The 20,565-nt window shown below is 41.1% G+C and overlaps 1 protein-coding gene across 1 annotated transcript in view; it reads right to left on the reverse strand.

Annotated features, from left to right (window-relative positions):
* Positions 1-20,565, reverse strand: part of galnt9 (polypeptide N-acetylgalactosaminyltransferase 9) — a gene marked incomplete at both ends in the record, with an annotated part of 73,407 nt that overhangs the window by 40,450 nt on the left and 12,392 nt on the right. Inside the window, 2 exons of the mRNA XM_079160532.1 lie at positions 7,325-7,499; positions 14,323-14,489. Of these exons, the coding sequence (XP_079016658.1) occupies positions 7,325-7,499; positions 14,323-14,489 (342 nt within the window). The remainder of the gene's footprint in view (positions 1-7,324; positions 7,500-14,322; positions 14,490-20,565) is intronic.

Here is a 20,565-nt window from a genome sequence, read left to right on the forward strand (position 1 = left end):
TGAGATCCACAAGGCAGGCCTGCAGAACAATGCCACATTGCTGCTGGCACTGGCTGCATTTGAACATCTTATAATGCTGAGAAGATTATCTCCACCATATCTTCATAAAGTCATGAAAAAAGAAGGTAGAGTTATGAAATGATAACTGTATCTCTCCAGAACACTCACACACTCTTACTTACTCTCTATCTCCACAACCACTGACTTTCTTTCTCTCCGTCTTCACCCTGATCCCCCGTACTCACCCAAAAGCAACATTTCTACTTATCACATGAAGGTAGAGGACAGTGCAGAGGGGAATGGATCCAAATTGAACAATATGGGATGTCAGTAAATAATGGAGCAGTGCTTAGAAAAAAAGCCATCATTTAATAATGCAAGAGTATTTCTGAGAATCTGACCGATGGCTCTTTCTGCTTTTACTCCAAAGTATATTCTAGTCCTGGCTAGCTGGTTCCAGTCTTTGTGCTAAGCTAACCTAACTACCTTTTGGTTTCAGTTTCATATTTACCAACTGAGAGTGGTATCGATCTTCTCATCTAAGTCTGTACAAGTGAATCAACTTTCAAACTATTTCCCTAAACTTATGCAGTGAAAGACTTTTGCTTTTTAACTGTTTTGATAAGAAATATGACCTTGTAAAACCTATTTCATGTTAAAACTACACTTAGCGGGCAATGTAATGCAATCAAAACAACAGCTCTGCCATAATTCTACATTTACAAAGGTTCTAATGTTCAGTTTCTGTTGATGTTGTCATAATGTGTAAATTCAACATGTTTTAACATTATATTGAGTTGAGATCATCATTTTTTGTCTTTCCATTTGTATACATGAAAATATATTGCAGTCCAGTAAACCATCACCACCCATTGCTATCTAAAACATTGAATTGACTTAAACTCCATGATACTGTGAAGAAAAAGCCTCCTCATAAAAGTAGACTTTATTGCAGACAAGTTGTATTGGATTGTAACAGATTGTGATGGTATGACCACTGAGTGTATAATCATCAAAATTCCATTGGCTAGCTGTCTTATCCTGTCACTGACTGCTCTGTGCTGTTATCAGCTGCTCCAACAAAACTCTGCGCCATCATATCTACTTCACCTTAATTTATCTCCAATATGTGTTCACATTTGCATTCTGAATGGCAGCGGCAAGAACGCTCGAGACCAGATAGCTGCCTGCAGTGTGTGCACAGTGCGGCATCTCTTGCTATTGCAGCTGGCCAACACATTATCATTCCAACATACGAACGCTTGGTCAGGACCCATTGGTGTCACTTTGTAACACACAGAAACCAAGAACGAAATAATGATAAGCAAATGTCAAATGCACACTTACTTTCCCATTTCCTCTTTTAAAAAGAATCTTTTTTTAACATTACCTGTGAAATAAAACACTTCTCTACAATCCTAAAAGCTTTGTCCTCCACCACTTAACAAAATACTACGTAAAGACTTACCAAATAAAAGGATGTGCATAGATTAGGGGACGGATGTAGATGCAGTCAATGCAGATATTATAAGAACTGGATATTGAACTCCAAAATGGCACTCACTCACTGTTAATAAGAAATTACACTCTAAGCTTCAAAAACGTTTCCTGCACATGCACATTAATAATAATAATAAATAATTTCTGTTAGCTCAACACATAAATAAGCTAACAGATTAGCCTACATGAAAAATACATGTCTGCCAGATACTCTCTTTTATGGAAAACAATCAAATTGATCTGACAGATAGACTTCAGAAATAAGTTTCTGAAGATTAATGGCCTGAATGTTTTTTTCTGCATTTTTACTGCTGCCGGTTGCAATATAATGAATGCTTTTTGAAACCTTTTGGTTTTTCTTAGCTGTCTGGCAAACAGTTATATAAATCAATGAGTCATTCTGTTGTTTCTAAAAGACAGTATGAGCAAACTTTTTTGACTGAAGGCCAACACATCATATACGACGATGAGAGTACGTGCTGGAATAAAGAATTGTTTAATGGTGTGTTCCTGACGTGGTTAGCCGACATGTTGCTGCTACTAAATCTCCTTCTACATTACCTAACCTTGAGGTGCTTTCTCTGCCATCTCTCTGCCATCACTGCATTTTCCATTCATCTTCCTGCATCCTTGAGTAGCCCCCAAAAACACCCCAGAGCCAGCCAGCCGCTCATGTACTGTACCTCAGGGATCCATGAGGCTGATAAGATAGAGACGCTCTGGAAAACGAGGACACATCTGGTTTTGACAGACGAGTCTATGTCATTCCTCTTCCTGTAGCTGCCACTTCATCTGCATAACACCGAGAGGGTAATTCGTCCACATCAGCCCAAATCATTCTCTGTTCCATATTACAGGATTTTCCCCCCTTCCAGCGATGACTCATCCAATATTATGAATACATGTTGACAACCTCCATTGCCGTCAGCCTCACCCTAACATTTCTTTGTAAGGGTTCATATTGAAGCAGGAGCGGTCCTTTGATTCATTAACTCTTCGTTTGTCTTTCATAATATCCGGCACCTTTTTTGAGACTCGCATCAGGCTGTGCACACATTTCACAAAATTAAACAAACAGAATAAGCCAGGATAAATATCACTGTACAATCGCAATTTCTATCTGTTTTACTCAGCCTCAGAGAATGTTTCACTATCTGTCATACCTTTGTGCAGTGCTGACATAAGAACCTTGCAGCTGTCCTCTTTGAGATTACATTCTTATTTACAATGTCCAAATCAACAGATCTCAAACAGTTAACGATTATGAAGCTGGAAATTATCAGATAATGAATCTAACTGTGCTCAGAATTATGCCCCAGAGAGCATCAGGTCTGTATCAGTAAAGTGAATAACACATCTTTACTTTCTCTTTCTCTTTCATTTATTGATCTTTTCACATACTTCACTGAACATAATTATAGAATTTGTGCTCCTGTGGTGTATGTCTAAACATTCAATTATACGCCTTACAGTTTTAATATGGAAGCAACACCTGTACGGTTTACAATGATACTGTAAGGGTGCTCATTTCTAAATGCACACTAGTGTTGAAAACAATAAAAAAAGTGTTGAGGAGTGATACATTTTCACCACACAGAGTCAATAACTACTGTGGTAAAATACCAACACTTCAAAAAAAAATGTAATCTGCACATAAAGTGTTAGAATTAACTCTAATAGTGTTCATTCATGTTAACGCACACATACGCGGTGTATATGTGATGCATGTGACAGTGAGTGGTGTGTCTTTGAAAATGATCTAAGCCTGCAGTGCCTCTAGCCATTTTTAAGCACATTCAATTTCTGTAAATGTGAGGCCGTCCACAGTCCTCCTGCCCGGCTGTTTCTCAGAGCAGCTCAGACATGTGTATGCAGAGCACATATTGCAGAATTTAAAGAAAGCAAAACATATCAGCACAGAATCTCAATTCATCATGAAGTAGATAGTGAGATGCAGAAGCATGAACTGGAAACGGGTCCTCCGATGCAATGTAAGATTCCAAACTACTTCTAAATGCATTGGCTCATGATGTGGTTGATATGATACGAATGTAAAGACGGCATGAATCTCTGTTATGCGTTTCGGAGGTCTGCCTGGCCTGTGTTCTCTGAAGCGCTAAGTATGGCTGCAGCCTTCTGTCTCGTCTCCAGACAGATATAAACACTGAGCCACCGCCAGACACAGTGAGCGAGACTTAAGACATTTTTTCTTTTGCTAAAAAACAGATTTCCTCAGTTTTCAAGAACTCTGAAAGTTGTATACCAATTTAATTACGCAATACCAATTCACCCGCTCAGTATTATAGGCAGATAGATGATATCTCAATGATATTAAGGAACTGATGATAAATATTACATATTTCATAATTACAGGAGGCGGAGGTTGGTTACATTTCTTTCTTACTTTTATAAGTAAGTTTGTCTTGTTCCTACATAAACTCACCAGGTCACATAGCAGCTGAGCATTCAAAATTCATCAAAGTGTTGCTTTCTGAAGCATGTATTTCATTACCACCAGCCAGCAATGACAATCTTATCTCCAGCACACACTCAGCAGGGAGCGGCTGCTACACTTCTAATCGTCAATCGTTAATAACCTGAGATTGCAACTGCGGGGACTTTAAAAAACAAATAAATATCAATTTCCTGCTCTTCCCATTTGCAGGTGTATGGTAGCATATAGTAGGTCCTAATTACAAAACGCTCCCATTTCCTGTCATTAATCGTGTTTATTTACAGAGCATGCAGAAGGAAACGATCCTGTTTGGAGCAGAATGGACAGCCGTTGTCTGAAGGATGGATGGATATAAAGCGTTAGAGGAGATGGATGCATTTAGCTGATGCAATACCGCCTTAATAATAGGCAACAATTTCATATCCTCATATTAAAGCAGAGCAAATCCGTGGTAATCTGATTCCATCACTTCTCGCTTCTTAACTCTTCATAAACCAACATGGTGTGAGGAAATGGGAAACAAGTGTCAAGTGCACTGTACAGTGTGGTACAATTCAGTCTGCTTTTACAGGAATGCCAACCAGAAATACATTTCAGCTGCAAATGCACAGCACGCCAGGTGGAATGCCTTGCCAATGAATCACAGCACTGCAGCTGAGAGCTGGCAGCATTGTCTCTGTATGCACAGGCAGTGTGTACAAGGTCATTGGGGGAGACTCACCACAACATCTAGAGGAATCATCCATCTCACTTATCACCGGATGTGCAATGGTGAATAATCATATTATGATAAATAGGGGGCTTCTTCCATTCAAGCAAATAGAAAGTATAGACAGAACGAGTACATCTATCTGAGTAAAAGAGAAGCACAGAATGTTTGCAGACATACAGTAGATAATAAATGCACCTACGCACTCTCACAAAAGATATCTAAGCAGCATGAAGGCGGTTCTTGAAGATGCCTGTCATCGCCTACATTGCTATATTCCTTTACCCAATATCTACTTGTGGAAAAATCACAGGGATTCTGCTCCACTTTTCATTGACTCCTGTAAATAAAACCTCACGTAAAAGCAAATCTGAAGCAGCACAACGGATAAAAAAATAAAGGCAGTGGGTTATCAAAGAAAGATGGAGGCGGTTATGTGGGTGAGGGTGTGTGGGGGGGAGGGGCAGAGGAGAGAGGTGTGTACAACGCACTCAATGGCAGCAGGTGAACTCAAAGGAAATTCGCCAACACAGCCTCAACATATAGAACATGGGGGGAGCTGTGGAGGAGGAATCTGATGCAGAGGTGAATGGGCTTATGTATGTGGGGGCATGAAAGGTACGTCTATTTTTGAGCAAGAACAGATGGGAAAACAGATGAGAGATCCACAGGGTATCAATTATCATCAGTATTGCACCTACGCAATGATGCTACTTTCTCCCTGAACGACATTTGTTGGCTGGGCTGCTCGACTTCTACCTCCTCCGAGCCTCAGGTTTATATTCATGCTACAAAACAGTGCCGAGAGACAATGATCAAGGTACATTAAATCACTACACGGGTTACGAGGTCAATGTGTTTTGGTGGTGAACGGCTGAAAAATCTGTGTCTGTTTAGTTCACATAAATATCTGTATTCTTATTGTATCCGTATTCATACCAGGAAATCGTTAAATCATCCAGACTGCTTCATTTTCTATGGGAATGGTTTTTACTGCCATTTATACTCATTCATACCGACCTGATGTCACAGAAATATGTGAAATGACCACAACGTCGTATTTTATGCCAGCACCACGGAAACAATGCCGATGGAAAGTCAATTAGGATTTCTCTTTCCTAAACCTTGTTGTGTTGCCCAAACCCAAATTGTTTCTCTAAAGCTGAGCCCAGTCATCTTATGAAGGAAGCTCATTTGTTTCCGCTTGTACCTGCAATCTCGTTCTTTCGGTCACTACCCAAAGCTCATCACCATAGCTGATGGGTCCGAACATAGATGGACCAGTAAACCGATAGCTTTGCCTTCCAGCTCGGCTTCCTCTTCACAACAACAGTCCAGTGCAATGCCAGCATCACTGTGGACGGCCACAGCAAAACACCTGTGCATTTCACGCTCAAACCTGCCTGGCGCCTCTCACCCTGGGCAACTCCGGTAGAGTCCAGCCTCTCTCCAGGAGTTTGTTTCCAGAACCAGTGCTACGTGGAGGTGAGCCCAACTATAACTAGTTGGTACCTCTACCCTCCCACACCAGCTCCAGTTCCTTCCCCTTTAGACGGGTGACATTCCACGTCCCTTTAGCCAGTCAGCGATGCCAGGGGTTGGCACACCTAGGTTTCTCGCCTTTGCCTGCCGCCCGGCTCACAGTGCACCCGACCCCAACGCCTATCACTGTGAGTGTGGCAGCTCAATGTAGATGTGCCGTGACACGGCCGCCAGACACTCACCGATGAGCTTCCCTCCCCGTTACCTCTAATACTATAACTACTTGAAGTTATGAGGAGCGCCTCCTGTCAACACTGTAGCAGTGTGTGTATAATTTATTTGTGCTTCAACTATGACTGTGAGTGTGACATCAGGGGCACGTTGTGTGATAACATTGGAGCGGGGGGGACAGAATATATATATATTATATATATATTTCAACTGCATCTATGTACTCTGTAGAAAATGTGTAACTAACTATTTCTCTCTGCTGTTCTCCTCCATCCCTCCTCTTTTTCCTTCATCCCTCTTTGTTCCCCTCCTGCCTTGCAGACAGATTCCCAGGGAACAAAAGCAACACTTCATCTTCAAACACTGACAGCATGGCAGACTCAAATTAGGTGCCAATTACATCTATTTGAGTGACTTGTTTGCTGGTAAACTTAAGCAGCAGGCAGATATTGGACTGAGACCCCCAGAAGTAATTTCATATCGCAAAATAAGCCCAGAGCCTGCAGGTAAAATGATGTCAAAATGCTCAACATTTATGCTCCCTCTTTAATTACACTCACTTTCGCCTTTCACGCTGTTGCGCTCTCTCTTATTATAAGTGTGTATTTGCTGGACAATTAGTGTCATTTACATTGGGCTGTCTTTTTATTCAGCTCTAACCAAAGCCATTCCTCATGATTTAAAAGGAGATGCCAGAGAGGAAAGCTTATTAACGATAAACCCTTACTAATAATAAGGGTCATTCTGATGAAAATGCTTTCTCAGTTAGAATTGACCTGGCACTATATCAAAATGCTTAGGGCAGACTAAGCTGCATATTTCAACGATAATAATCTTACATAACATCCTTCTGTACTGAAAATATGAAAAGCAAACCACAAAGCAAAGGTGACAAAGGACAGAGAAGCAGCTCAGACCTTCTCATGTTAAACATGACTTTTTCTTACCAGCCAGGGTTGAACTCAACGTGGGCATCAAAGAAGCCAACGACAGGAGCCGTGGCCGCGTTCCAGCCATGTATTCTGGCTCGGATCAGGCCCTCCCGCTTGCTGTTCCTCACAATCTTCACCAGGCCTGGGTAGCGTTTGTTCACATACTGGTCCAAGTTGAATTTCAGCTCCACTGAAAGAGGGCAGATTAGAGAAAATCTTTCTTAAAATTCCATCCAAATGAAAGTGTAATGACAACAAATGAAAATATGTTTCCAAGAAGGTTTTGATCTAACTTGCCATGAGTCAGGACTGCAGAGAAAATGAGTGTTATTTTCTTCTCTCTATTTTGACCTAAAGCCAAAGAGTGCATAATGATGGTAACCAGTGCCAGGCAAGTTGCTTGGAAAATGAAATTCCTCATAACCTATAACTCATTAAACATTACTCGTAACTTTACCCTAGTCAGCTGAGCCTCGTCACAGGTTGCCTTTAAACTCCAACTCCAAAGCCTCCAAACCCACACAACACCTCTTTGGTAAGACGTGTAGAAATAGAAAGTGAGTCATAATGGTTTAACAAGCAGCCACTCTAAGGTTAGTATTTACTGTCTATCAACGTTACCTAGCTTAACGTTAGTCCTGTATGCAGCAACCCAGTAGTCTTGTCTTCACAGTAAAGCCGTTAACTAATAACACCTGCACACCCTCCAATTCTGAGCGATTCCTGAATGTAGGCTTATGATTGGCTTATGTTGGCATGCCAGCCAAGTTACTGAACTAAATAGCCTTCTTCAGGGCAGACATTCTCAGATCTTATGGTAGAAAAAGCACTGATGTATTTAAATGGTTAATAATAGCTACATATCACTTAGGAGGGGAGGGGCATTGCGCATGCTGGCTCAATGGAATAGCTAACTGGGACACTTCATGGAACTAAGCAATCATTAATGCCTATCATTGAGTGTCTATTGGCACCCGGGTAAGAATAGTCACATGCTATTTGACTATTTACACCGGTCACTACTTGCTATTTACACCAAGTGGCATATGCTACTTAATTTCGCAATAGTTGTGACTGAAAGATTTAGTAGTAGCATTAGTAGTATTAACACTAGTATGTGTAGGGAGTAGGTTATGGTGGATGCCAGGGTCAAATTCAGGACGTAGACTGGCGATTGAGTCCCATGAAAAGCCTAATCAGCACCACAGGGGCCTGGACAGCTCCGCTTCAGCCTAACTCAGGTTAAAACATTTCTGTGTGTTAACTACTGTAGGCTATAACCCATGTATGTTAAACCAAAAACAAATTAAGCCCCGGGTTAAGACATAGTAATAACAATAAGAAAAATAATCTTAATGACGAGGACTGATCTGAATGTCTGTGACAGAAAAACATGATGCAATTTAATCTCGTCTACAAGACACCAACACTTCCTCCTCCCATCAAAACCAAAATCTCATTGGACGAGTGTCGTGAAGGTCAGTGTATTTGGGCAAATACAGTAAGAAAGTGAAAAACGTATACTCCCAATACGTTGCTGAAACAAATAATTACTGTGATTAACTGTGATGTCCCTATAGGCCTACTTGTTGCAGAAAATAACAATCACATTACTGTAACACATTATTGATGTATATAGTGCTCAACACTGATGGGACACCTAACTGGCAACTTCAGCAGCTCCAAATAGAGGGGGAGATAAAATAAGAGAAAACTGTTTAGTTTACGCAGCTTCGATTAGTTTTTAACTCATACATTGTATGAAATCCAACTAAATCAAGAAAAGCAGAATTAATTTGTCACAGCTGAGACAATATTCACCATAGAGGTTGCTGTACAGAGTGACTGTCTAATGCATTCCACCAACGACATCTTTATTCCAGATGGATTATAACATCTCTCCTCCTCTGCTCTTACAGAAAAGTTTGGCTGTCATCACTGGAAAAAGTTTGCCGGATAAACAGCCAGTTGCACAAATTGCTGTCTGTGTTTCATTGGAGGATAGATGGCTGTTTGAGCTTCTCCTCTGGGTTACTGCTGAGCGTTCCACTTTCTGAGGGAGAGATTAATAAGGACGCTTGTGGCACACCGGGCTCTGAACAGCATCCGCACCTAGCTTGTGACTGTGACTCGCAACATAAATCAGCCAGTGAAAGTAGAGAAATGGCGGACTAATCCTGTGTCTGTGTGACTGCGGAGACGCAGTGAGTGGATGGATTGTCAGGAGTCTTTTTTAAATTGATGGTCTATAGGGTATAGCGGTGGCTACTGCAGGGAGAGAGTGTGGATTTAGAAGCGGTGACCCGTGAAGCAAACCGCCGTTAGCATTTGACACCAAATTAAAGCAACCATTCATGGAAACTCTTTGTTTCTGACTGTCTGTGGGTTTCTTTTTTTTTAATTTCAATAGTACTCTTGAGTTTAACATGAACAAATGTCCTGCAGGTCGGCTCAGTGGTTAGCACTGTATGTGGCTGCAAGTACGTATAGATTTGATCTCCAGTATTTCTGTGTGGAATTTCCATGTTCTCTGAATTTCTGTCTCTCTCTGTCGGTGTGATTTGTCTGCCTCGATGTAGATGTTTAATATCATTGGTGGAGAGTAACTATGTACATTTACTTAAGTACTATACTTATTATGCTTTCATTAAGCTATTCACTTTACAGATTTAATCTTCTTTTGCTACTCTAAGTACACTGTGCACATCTTCTGTAATTTTACTTATTGGTACTTTTAGTAAAGTTTAGGTAAGTACTTCGACTACAGTCTGATTGCGGATGATTTTAGCGCATTTCATGCGCACGAACTGAGAACCTTTCCTATTTCATCTTTGCTATAAAGCGTCTCAGAGCAGTGGGTACAAATGAGCTTGCTGTTAGCATTTAGTACTAATGTCACGTAAGCTCATTTAGGAATAATGAGGTTCATCTTTACTGCATTCCCATTTGGATCAGTCACTGTTAGAAGCTACATTGCTGCTCTTTGAAAGTCCAGAGACCTTTGCAGTTTGGTTATGTTTGCACTGTTGAATATTTCTAACCTGTGCATCGGGTCTCCTTCATCATCGGCCTGCTCTGCAGCTACAATATGATAAAAGCTATTAGAGTGTAATAATTACTTGGCTGTGCTGGGAAGGAGAAAAGTTATGGGCCTCCCCCTGATCCTAGCAAATAAAACATTGGACTGCGTTCATGGGAGGAGAGTTATGGAACAGGGAATACATTTTAAAGGAGTAGCAGTGAAACATATCTGGGGATAAATAACTATCCATCATACTATGAATTTAAAATGAATGCATAGTGGACTGCGCAAGGAGCACCGTGAATTCCTTTGGCGACGGAGATTATGGAGGCCGCTGTGTTAAGGATAGATGGTAGAGAGTTATTGAACCTGCTTTTGATTTTTTTTAACTGGGGCAAAGCCTCAGAGTTCACTTACATGCTGCAAAGCCTGAATTATATCCTTCCACATACTGCCTCCTTTGTGCTCACTAAATACAGCTACACCTGTTCTTTAAATAAGCCACAGGATTTTCTGTTTCCGATCCAGAAAGATCAGCCTCAGAACAGGCATCAGTTGAGTTTCTTTGTGTGTTTACAAAGGTCTGGTCTCTGCTACACAAACCACAGACCATATTATTCGAACAGTAGATTAATGGACTTGTATCAGACACTGATACAGAAAACAGGTCTGAAATTGATCACGTTGATCGATCACAAGCAGACTAGTGAAGTTAGTAAACTGAATCACCACAAGCAATGTGATGTTCATTAAATATTCAAAAACGTTGCAGCCAAAAGTAATATGATACTCCTCATCCTGGGGTAACATCTGAATGCAGTGTGACAGTATAGAAGCCCTTCACAGAACATTTTGGCAGTAGGCCTGTGCATTGTGGAAATAATCTGTGCGGCAGCATGTCAGCAATTTGGAGGTTATCCACCTCTCACACAAACGCCACAATGGTAACTTGGTTCATGTTTTTTTTGCATCCTCCACCTTTTAAAATTGTCACATTCACTTCATTCAAAATTCTGCCCTGCCAACATTGTGCTCGTTTTTTTTCTCAGAATCACTGACAGATAAATTATGAAAACAACTTTTCTCTGCTGTCTTTCTTTTCATCGCCTCTGCTCATTGTTTTTATCATTATGCTAGGTGATAGCATTACCTGCTCTATAGATGCAACATTCTGCGTCTATGCGACACTGTCTTAATGCAAGTGACTGAATGCAGTATGTGAAGCTTTACAGAGATATGTGATTGAATGTCTCAGTTAGAGTGCAACTAAGAAAAAACTCTTCCCCGTTAATAGTTTTTTGCAACGGTAGAGTCAGACAGGCGTTTAATGAAACCTAAAGTCAAAAAACTGAGCTAATTTGGACCAAATTGAGATCATTATATAGGAATTAAATAGTGCCTTTTTCAAAATCATTTCTTGCAAGTGTCTAAATGAGTCAGACAAATATTCTGTTGTGTGTTAATTTGCAAATCCTCCATTTGTTAATCAGATTTAATGAATGCAATGTTGAAAGTAATTCAGCTCCACGTGAACTTAATACTACAAGCTGTACTCAACTGGTCCTCAGTTTACATCCTGCTTTCATTATATGAATCATTAAGTTATCAATATGCTGGTGGTATTTGCTGGAATTGAATCCTATAAGGCTCATTAAGCCTTTCCTTGCCGTTATGCTGCTAACATGGCGAACAACAATGAATTGGAGTCGTCCTGCCTATTACACACACATAGCCAAAGCTCATCACTTGGAATGTGAGTTTAGTTTAGACCAGTGCTGTGAATAAACCTTTCAGCCGCAAGGCAAACATGCTTCCGGTGCTTAATTTATTATGCTAGGAGCGAGTGTGGCTGTACCTCCACTCATCTCACTGAGCCTTGTGTAAATGGGAGGGGACAGACAGAGCCATCCAGAAAAGGTCAAGCACACCAGCCTGCATATTAATTGTCTAATGTCACAGCAGAGCGGCTCCCAAGACACAGCTCACACTTCTGCACGAATCACCATCACTGTTGGCGAACATACAGTAAGTGCCGCTGACGGATGTGTTGGTTTGCAGGCAGTGACCTGAAGTTGACCTCACATTAAAGATGCACGTGGACACTGAAAACAACAACACCTTGTAGTCATGTAATGGGATGTCAGTGAACTGCACACAGCACACTAATGTTAAACGTCAGTCTGCGATGCTTTAACGCAGAGGTTACTGAGGCCACGAGTTTTGCTGTTTTGCTGTTTTAGAGAGCGCTTGTACATCAGTTTCAATTAGTTTCTTCCTCTGGCTGGAGACAACTTTATTCTTACAGCTCTGATGAGTTTTCATGCCTGAGGTATTATTGTGGCAAATTAGTTGACTCTCTAGGGATTAATTAGTAGGAATGAGTTGGCGACTTTGCAGTTTAAATATCCGGATATCAGAGAGTCGTGTAATTTGCAGACAAAGGTGTACTCATCGTCAAATCCATTTAAAACAGGACAAACTTGCAATCAAACTTAAATGTTGTTGTTGTTCTCTTACAATAGTATATAGATTATTTGGACATTTAAAAGAAAAACCTCCTGTTGTTTAATGGTTTTCATACTGTTTGAATGTTTAGGAAGGAGGTGCGCTTGGAGGGAAATTGTGACACAGACATGTCATGTTTTTTTATCTTAAAGATGACAATGTTGGATTGTTGATCATTTAATGAATTGCATCATTCCATATTGATGCATCATTACAGCCCTACGTAACACAGTCATTTAATCTTTTCCTACTATAAATATATTAGTTATAGCTGCTTTAAAGTATTCCAGAGTTTCTGCTGATAAATAAAGATATTATGGAGTTACTCCAAAGTCTTTGTTATCGTGAGAGTCTAATGCTGTTTCTTTGAAACCCTTGCAATAATAACATTTCATAGGAGGGAGTAGAGGTGAAATGTAATAAATTTAAATACAAAAAGTTGCAGTCTTCATAGTAAAAATAGGGTTGTCCTTCAAAAATCTATTTCAGGAAAACCTCTGCGAGAGTCAAAATGCGTGGGGCAGACTGACATAACGAGAGGAGGGGTCCGCATCTATTTCTATCTGTTCATTGACTTTTGACGACTGCCTGTTTAATTGTAGGCAGTTAAAGCCTCAGCGGGGAGCGGAGATGTGCCAGTGTTGACTCCTGCTCGGCCTTCTTTCAGTATGTTATTCATGCGCCCTTTTCCACTGCCAGCCTGAGGGAGGCAGGCCTGCTACTCTGTGCCAAGTGAAGGAGGGCCAAGTGTCGTCTGGAATCTAGTTCATTGTCCCTCCCTCTCCAAACGGAAAAGCTTTTGGGATGTGGAGCCGAGCATCGTCAGCTGCTGTGGGCGTCATGGTGTGGATGCAACTGAAGCATTTGCCCACATCGCCATGGAGACAGTAAGCAAAGGACGAGACAAATCCCATCCCTTCTCTTTCCCCCCTTTTTTTTTTTTAAAGCTATTTTAAAACCCGGTGTGCAGGAGTCCAGCCTCAGGGGTTCTCTATCCCTTCAACTGTTACTCACAAAACCAAACACACAGAAAACTGTCTCTGACACACACACCAACACACATAAGAACCCGTAGCATTACAAGACTGACTACTCTGGCAGGAGTCCAAAAACATCACACTAACTCAGTTGTGTATGACGCCTTAAGTTTGTGTTCCACCGGGGATGACAAGACATGATGAATAGGGTGACTGTCTCAAGTGAATAAGCAAACCTACAGCATTAGACAATGACAAACTGCAGGTTCTACAGGTTTCATGATGAGAAAAATGAGGAACAACTAAATGCGATGCAAAAAGGAAATGATCAGAAAGATATTGAATCAAACCACAGCAACTGACACGATCTCAGTGACTAACATCAATTAATGTCCTGCAGAGCATGTAGAGTAGGACACCACGGTTTGTTACATATTGCTTGGGCATTTTTGAAGTGACAGTTTTATTAATTGGATGAAAAAAATCTTCAGGTTCACCAAAGGTCTTACCACTGTCACTGTTGTCATCCACCAGGATGATCTCCTTCAGCACATGTGCTGGTGTGTGGTTGACAACACTGTGGACGGAGCGCAGGATCACCGACAGTGCCTCGTTCACGAAGATGAAGACCACGGAGATCTGAGGAAGGTCCTCTGGGTACGTCAACTGCTTACACCTGTTAAGATACATTTAAAGTTATTAGCCAGTGCTAAAACAACCTGGACTTTGTTTGCATGTCACTCACTAAGAGAAACATTTTCTTTGTGTGCGTTTTATATGACTTTCATATCTGAGTGTAATGTCAATGTTTTCTCTCTGCAAGACCTATTTGGGTTTATAAAGACCAGCGGATCTTCTATACAAAAATATTATTGTAAAAGCAATGTACATAGCAGAACAATTATCCAATTAAAATGACACAAGCTTTATAATAGACAATGTGTAAAAGTAAAGGGAAATTAAGATATTCACAACCTAGCTGGGACTCCTTAAAAAAAGCATTTATGGCCCCAAAGAATGCCATCAAGGTCCTCGGATACCTCTTCAAGGGCTGCTGGAGCCACCTCAAACACCTCTGTTTACCCAGAACCCACCATGACAACAACTGTACAAATCTTTCTCACAGCAGGCATTTTCACTTGTCATAGTAATAGCTGTAATTTAACAATGGCTTTGTTCCATGTAGGCGTGCCAGTGAGCATGGGCGCTAGGCAGGCACACCTACAGTGAATGGGATGCAGACATAATTAATGTGATGAGTTACACCTGTTGTTCGCCTTCACCTACACACCGACAAAAACGTATTACGTGTTGAGAAATCAGCCTCATCCTTCTACTGGTTGGAGTTTAAGAAGCTTTTACCTCTTAAAAACTGAATAAAATGTTCAATTTCACATTCACAGTGTCTCCACATGGTGCGTACAGCCTCTTATGTCTGTCCAAAAATAAAAGGACGTATCCTGGGTAACATTTTTGTCAGTGAACCAAACCACCAAGGCAAAAAATAGCTCTCTTCTAAGATATCATTTAAAGCCCTACATCCGTTTGATGGTGAAGCTGCAGCTCCCCGACCTGGATTCTCTACACTGTACTGTGACTACTGCTACAGTATAGCTGCCATACTCTCATCCTGCTTTTGAGAAACCTGAATATACTGACTGGAGTTCTCTGATGGAAACCCGTTTCCTTCGACATGCTAACAATCTCACAACGCATGGCATCGTGTTTAACATGTTCACCATTTTATTTTAACATGTTAGCATTCTAACATTTGCTAATTTGCACTAAGCACAAAGTACAGCTGAGGCCAATGGTATTGTCATTCATTTTGTCGTTATTTTGTCGTATTCCAAAGTATTGGACACATTAAAATGCTGTTACGTGATGATGGCTCTAGATTGAAGGTGAGAGGATCACTAAAGTGATTACAATTCATCCTCAGGGGGACATACCAACACTTCCTCCCCTTGAAACAAACAATGCTAATTGACGTAATGATGATATACAAGTTTAAAGAAAGTGTGCCTTTAGCAATGTCAGTGACAGACTGCATCGTCTTGCATTACTAATGGTCACATAGAGAAGCCAAATCCTGTCTGAGTGGTAAATGCAGCAGACTTCAGGCAGCTAAACTGGGTTCATCCTCGACTGCTGGATGTGGAGAAGGCATTCACATGCCTCTACTGACACAGATAATCAGAAGCCTGGATAATGTCAGACTCATCTATACAGGGAGGTGAATAACCAAGTTTCTCTCAGTGACATGCAAACATGAGCCCAAATATGATCAAAAGCAGGGTAAGACGCAAAACTGGGCTACAAGATTCCTTTTAAATGTGTTCTTCCATCTCTTAACCTGTTAGCTATCTCACCACCCGTCATTCCTCAATGTCATGATCTCACACAGTACATTGACTCTATGGTAACCTGTTTTGAACATCAGTGAACACTTACACTACTACAATTAATACAAATGTACTGTACACTACACCTTGCAAATGAATGTTCGTAACATTCACTTGTTCTGTGTCTTCTTCTCACACAACAACAACCCTGTTACTCTTCTTCGCTTATAATCTCAAGTCTGTCACCTCCTGAAAAATACAGTATTTTCTCACAGGCATACTGTGGCTTTGAAGTCAGAAATAACAGTGTTGACTGGACGGAAGCACTTAGCTGATTCCTATGGCAACTGTGAACACATACGCACACACACAGTCAACAGCTTGTGAATCTTGCCGCGCCGCAAAAATAAGGCTCCAAACGCAACAGCTGACAAACGCGTTTCACTCGCTTCTGCCTTTGTTTCTCCATGTTTTCACATATCTACTTCAGCAGTGCTGTCTCATTATGTAGGGATAATGAGGTGGCTATTGTAATTGTTGTGGTTGAATTATTTACAAGAGATTTTGGCTGTAATGAATGTAATATTGTTCCTTATTAGAATATCAAATCGACATGAATCAACTATATAGTGTAAACAATTCTATGTGTTTCGTTTAGCTTCAGTAAATCCTATTCATCTGTTGAAGTCTTTTGCCAAACATTCCCGACAGGGTAGTGTTAAAGACAGTGACATATTGCATTTGTCAGGTGAAATACCATACACTTGAGAAATACATTGATTTGACAGAGTGTATCAGTCTCACATGGTATCACAGATTATTAGATGTGATAGAGGCAACGAGTGAGGCTGAAATTCGGTCTCGAACATCTGCACTTGGTCAGAGAAGAGATCCATAATCTGAACTGATAAGACACAGCAAACATCATAAACGCCCAAATGAAATTGTGGAGCTGCATACAATCACTGGTCAGATGTTGTACTGTGCTATTTGTGCATACTGAAGCACATCAAATTCAAACCTCATCTTTGTCCAAATGTAACCGGTTATGACACTGCTGATGTTTTTCCTTGTTCACTGTGTGGTCGTATTTTTAGATATAAAACTTGGTAGTGTTGGTATCAAAGTCAAAATTCTGCTACTTTGAACATGTTTCGTTCAAAGACAGCACGTCCCCTGCTCTTCCACCCTCGCTGTGAGCCATCTGAGCTCTACTGGTGCTCGGCGCACTGATACCTCGGTGAACTGCGATGTCAGCCTGAGTCAGCAGCATCCTTGGGGTCAGGCCGCAGGGGGACGGCCACACAGCAGATGGATCCCGGCACGATGCTAAAGTTACATCCTCTTCTCTCCACCCATTGGAACCCTCCTCGTCCTCCACAGCCGCTGGTTTGTGTGAGTATGTGTGTGTGTGTGTGTGTGTGTGTGTGTGTGTGTGTGTGTGTGTGTGTGTGTGTGTGTGTGTGTGTGTGTGTGTGTGTGTGTGTGTGTGTGTGTGTGTGTTAGCAAGTTCTCACCTTTCAACAATGAGATTTGGCAAGAGAGGAACTAGCAATTATGTAGAAAGACACAACAGATGGCATCTTATTTACTTGGGAAATGATATAGTAAGTGCTTTGCATATTAGCATAAAATACATTTTACTTTCCTTTTGGGCTTTACTTTTTACAACATGGGGAAAGTACACTTGTCACAACTTCAGAGGCAACTGTGACTCAGTGCTATACATGTACAGTCCATGTACCATTTAACTTCCATTGTAAATTATTCCATTGCAACTTGAGGTATTTGCTTTTAACACATCATTTGTCTCATGCATTCTGGTGCACTCTAATTTGTAGTTGGCAGCTAAATGTCTGATCTTGAAATGTACACATGCAACATATAATGACACAGTGTGTTTCTTCTTCCTCATGGGCCAAGTGTATAGTGCAGATACTGACAAACAGAGAGCACAGAATTAATCGGACAATATTTCTTGTTTTGTCTTTTTCCCCCAACTAATTCTTGTTAATTCAAATCAAGTCAATTTGATTTTGGGCAAAAGTAAAAAATAAACAGACTATTGTGCAGACGGACAATTCAAAGCAAAATAGCAGTTTGGGACTGTGCTGAGCTGATAGTGTAGTTGCAATTAAAATCTAATATAAGTCATAATAACAACAAAATTAAGAGATATATACTGTTATTTTTTATTTTTTTAACTAATGAACTTGCAACTTACTTCTGAGCAAACAGTTAGCTTTTTACACATCCAACAGATATGAACATTAGATTTCATTTGTTAGTTAGTTATTTGTCATAGTCGTGTTTGTCACCACCTAATGAGTGTTATTTCTTTTCTAAAAATCTGCCTTGATCTTACTTTGTGTGACACTACTGCATCAGTGTAAAGTTCAGCCTTAGATATTGACACAGCTCTGGATTTTAAGGTGGTTGGAATATAATACAGCAGCTTGAGAGCACTGAAACATCTTGATCCTTTTCATTTTCTTACGTGGCTACTTAACTTAATACTGGCACTGATTCATGCATAGGAATGACAATCCACTGCCTATAGTCTCACTGTGCAAGTAGGCGAGGGCTTGCTGTTCTGGATTGGGAAAGCTTAATTTCATGCACTGTTATCAATCACTTCCATTACCGCAGTCCACATGCATTTGACAGCAGAGGTAATAAAAGGAAAACTAAACCACAGAGAATGTTTATGATGGAGCACGTTGCGTACGTCTATCTATACTTTAAGCCCTGCTCTCGCGCTCTATTCGTAAGAATATGTGCACAAGTGTTTTGATTGATAACCCCTCCACTGTATCATTTCAGTCCTTCCCTGTGCATTTATGCTCTCCCTCACCAACTCCTTTGTTCCCTTTCATAGCTTTCTCTATTGCCTCTCTCAATCAGCCTTGCTAGGTCTATAAATACAATGACAAATCTGGCAGTGAGTTTGAGGGGAGATTTTTTTGCACCGCGGCACTCCTTTACACAGCCACAACATGGCAACTGTGCAAAACAAAGTAACGTATAATTCACTCCTTTTCTGTTATACGACCAGTGGAGAGGCTGCGTTTAATGAATATTACCACAGTAATTCCTCGAAAATGTCAGAAGAGGCAACGCAGCCACATCGCTTCTAGTTGAGATGTGGAGTGAGGCTGGATTTCAGTGTCGAGATCGTAAAGTGATATTGTAGTTCCATTGTCCTAGTTACTGCATCCAATTTAGGGCATCGCTCAGGCTTAAATTTGTACCTGTCTGCACTAGCGGGGAAGCCTTGTAAAGCCGTAACAGGATGAGCGATCGACTCATCTGTTTGTAATGGGACTGAGCTCACTGGCCAGCGCTCATAATTTGACCCGGAACAAGCTTTGACAGAAACAGAGCGCCAGATTAAGATGTATTCCAATCACACCTCCCCCTTTCTCCTCCTCCACCAGCCGGTTGGATCAGTGCTCCCTCTGACTTTTTCCCCCACTGGCGGCTCTTATTTGCTGTGAAATTTCACATTAACCTCCTGTAACCCGCGCAGTGCAGGCAACACCAAAGCAACTTTCCAATCCACGAGCACCCCTCTCGGAAAGATAATCGTTTGCCTTGTCATTTCTCAACCCTCCACCCTCCCCATCCAGGAGATAAACTGTGGCGCTGGAAAGAGCAACAATTTGCTGCAGGAGCTCCTGCACCGTGGAGACCTTACGATCCCATTCTGCAGTATCAGACGCTAAAGAGATGAGGTAAGCCTGTTTCTTCAGCCTCCCTCTCTGGTTATCACCCTCCCACAGGCAGACAAACACAAAACTAAGGGTCCTTGGTCTTTAATATAGTTTTGGGTTTAACTATTTCGACAAAATATAAATACAATTTTCAGCGTGACAATAGAGATACAGGTGCGATTTGAAGTAATTGAATATGAATTCCCTTGCAGGAGGATAACTGGAGGGCAAAAAGCAGGTTGAATGCCTTGAATAGCATATCAGTGACACAAGTCACATTTAACATATTTTTGTTTGTTTTGTGGGCGTCAGTAATCTTTCTAGCTTGCATGCCCTTTACTATTTTTCTCTCCACAGCCCGATGAGATGTTATCATACGTAAGCCTCCCAAGGACAATGAATGGCAGGCTCAGAGTCACCATAATATAGAGCCTACTTAAGTTCCTCAGTGAAGAACGTCACATGCAGAAGTGAAGGGCAAAAGAGAGAAACACAGGCGGACGGGCGGGCGGTGAAAGAGGATTACAGGTTTTTTTTGTCCGAGAGACAATTGCGTCTGTAATATTATGAATTGGTTTTACTGCAGACTGGCAGGTTTGAAAAGAGAGAGACTTGAGAATGTGTGGCTCGTTCAGTCATGGGCCGTGCTGATGGACTTTGCTTCCCTGTAGTCATCAAAGTCCTCTGCTTAATG

This window comes from Pholis gunnellus (assembly GCF_910591455.1).
Source record: "Pholis gunnellus genome assembly, chromosome: 6".
Classification (NCBI taxonomy): domain Eukaryota; kingdom Metazoa; phylum Chordata; class Actinopteri; order Perciformes; family Pholidae; genus Pholis; species Pholis gunnellus.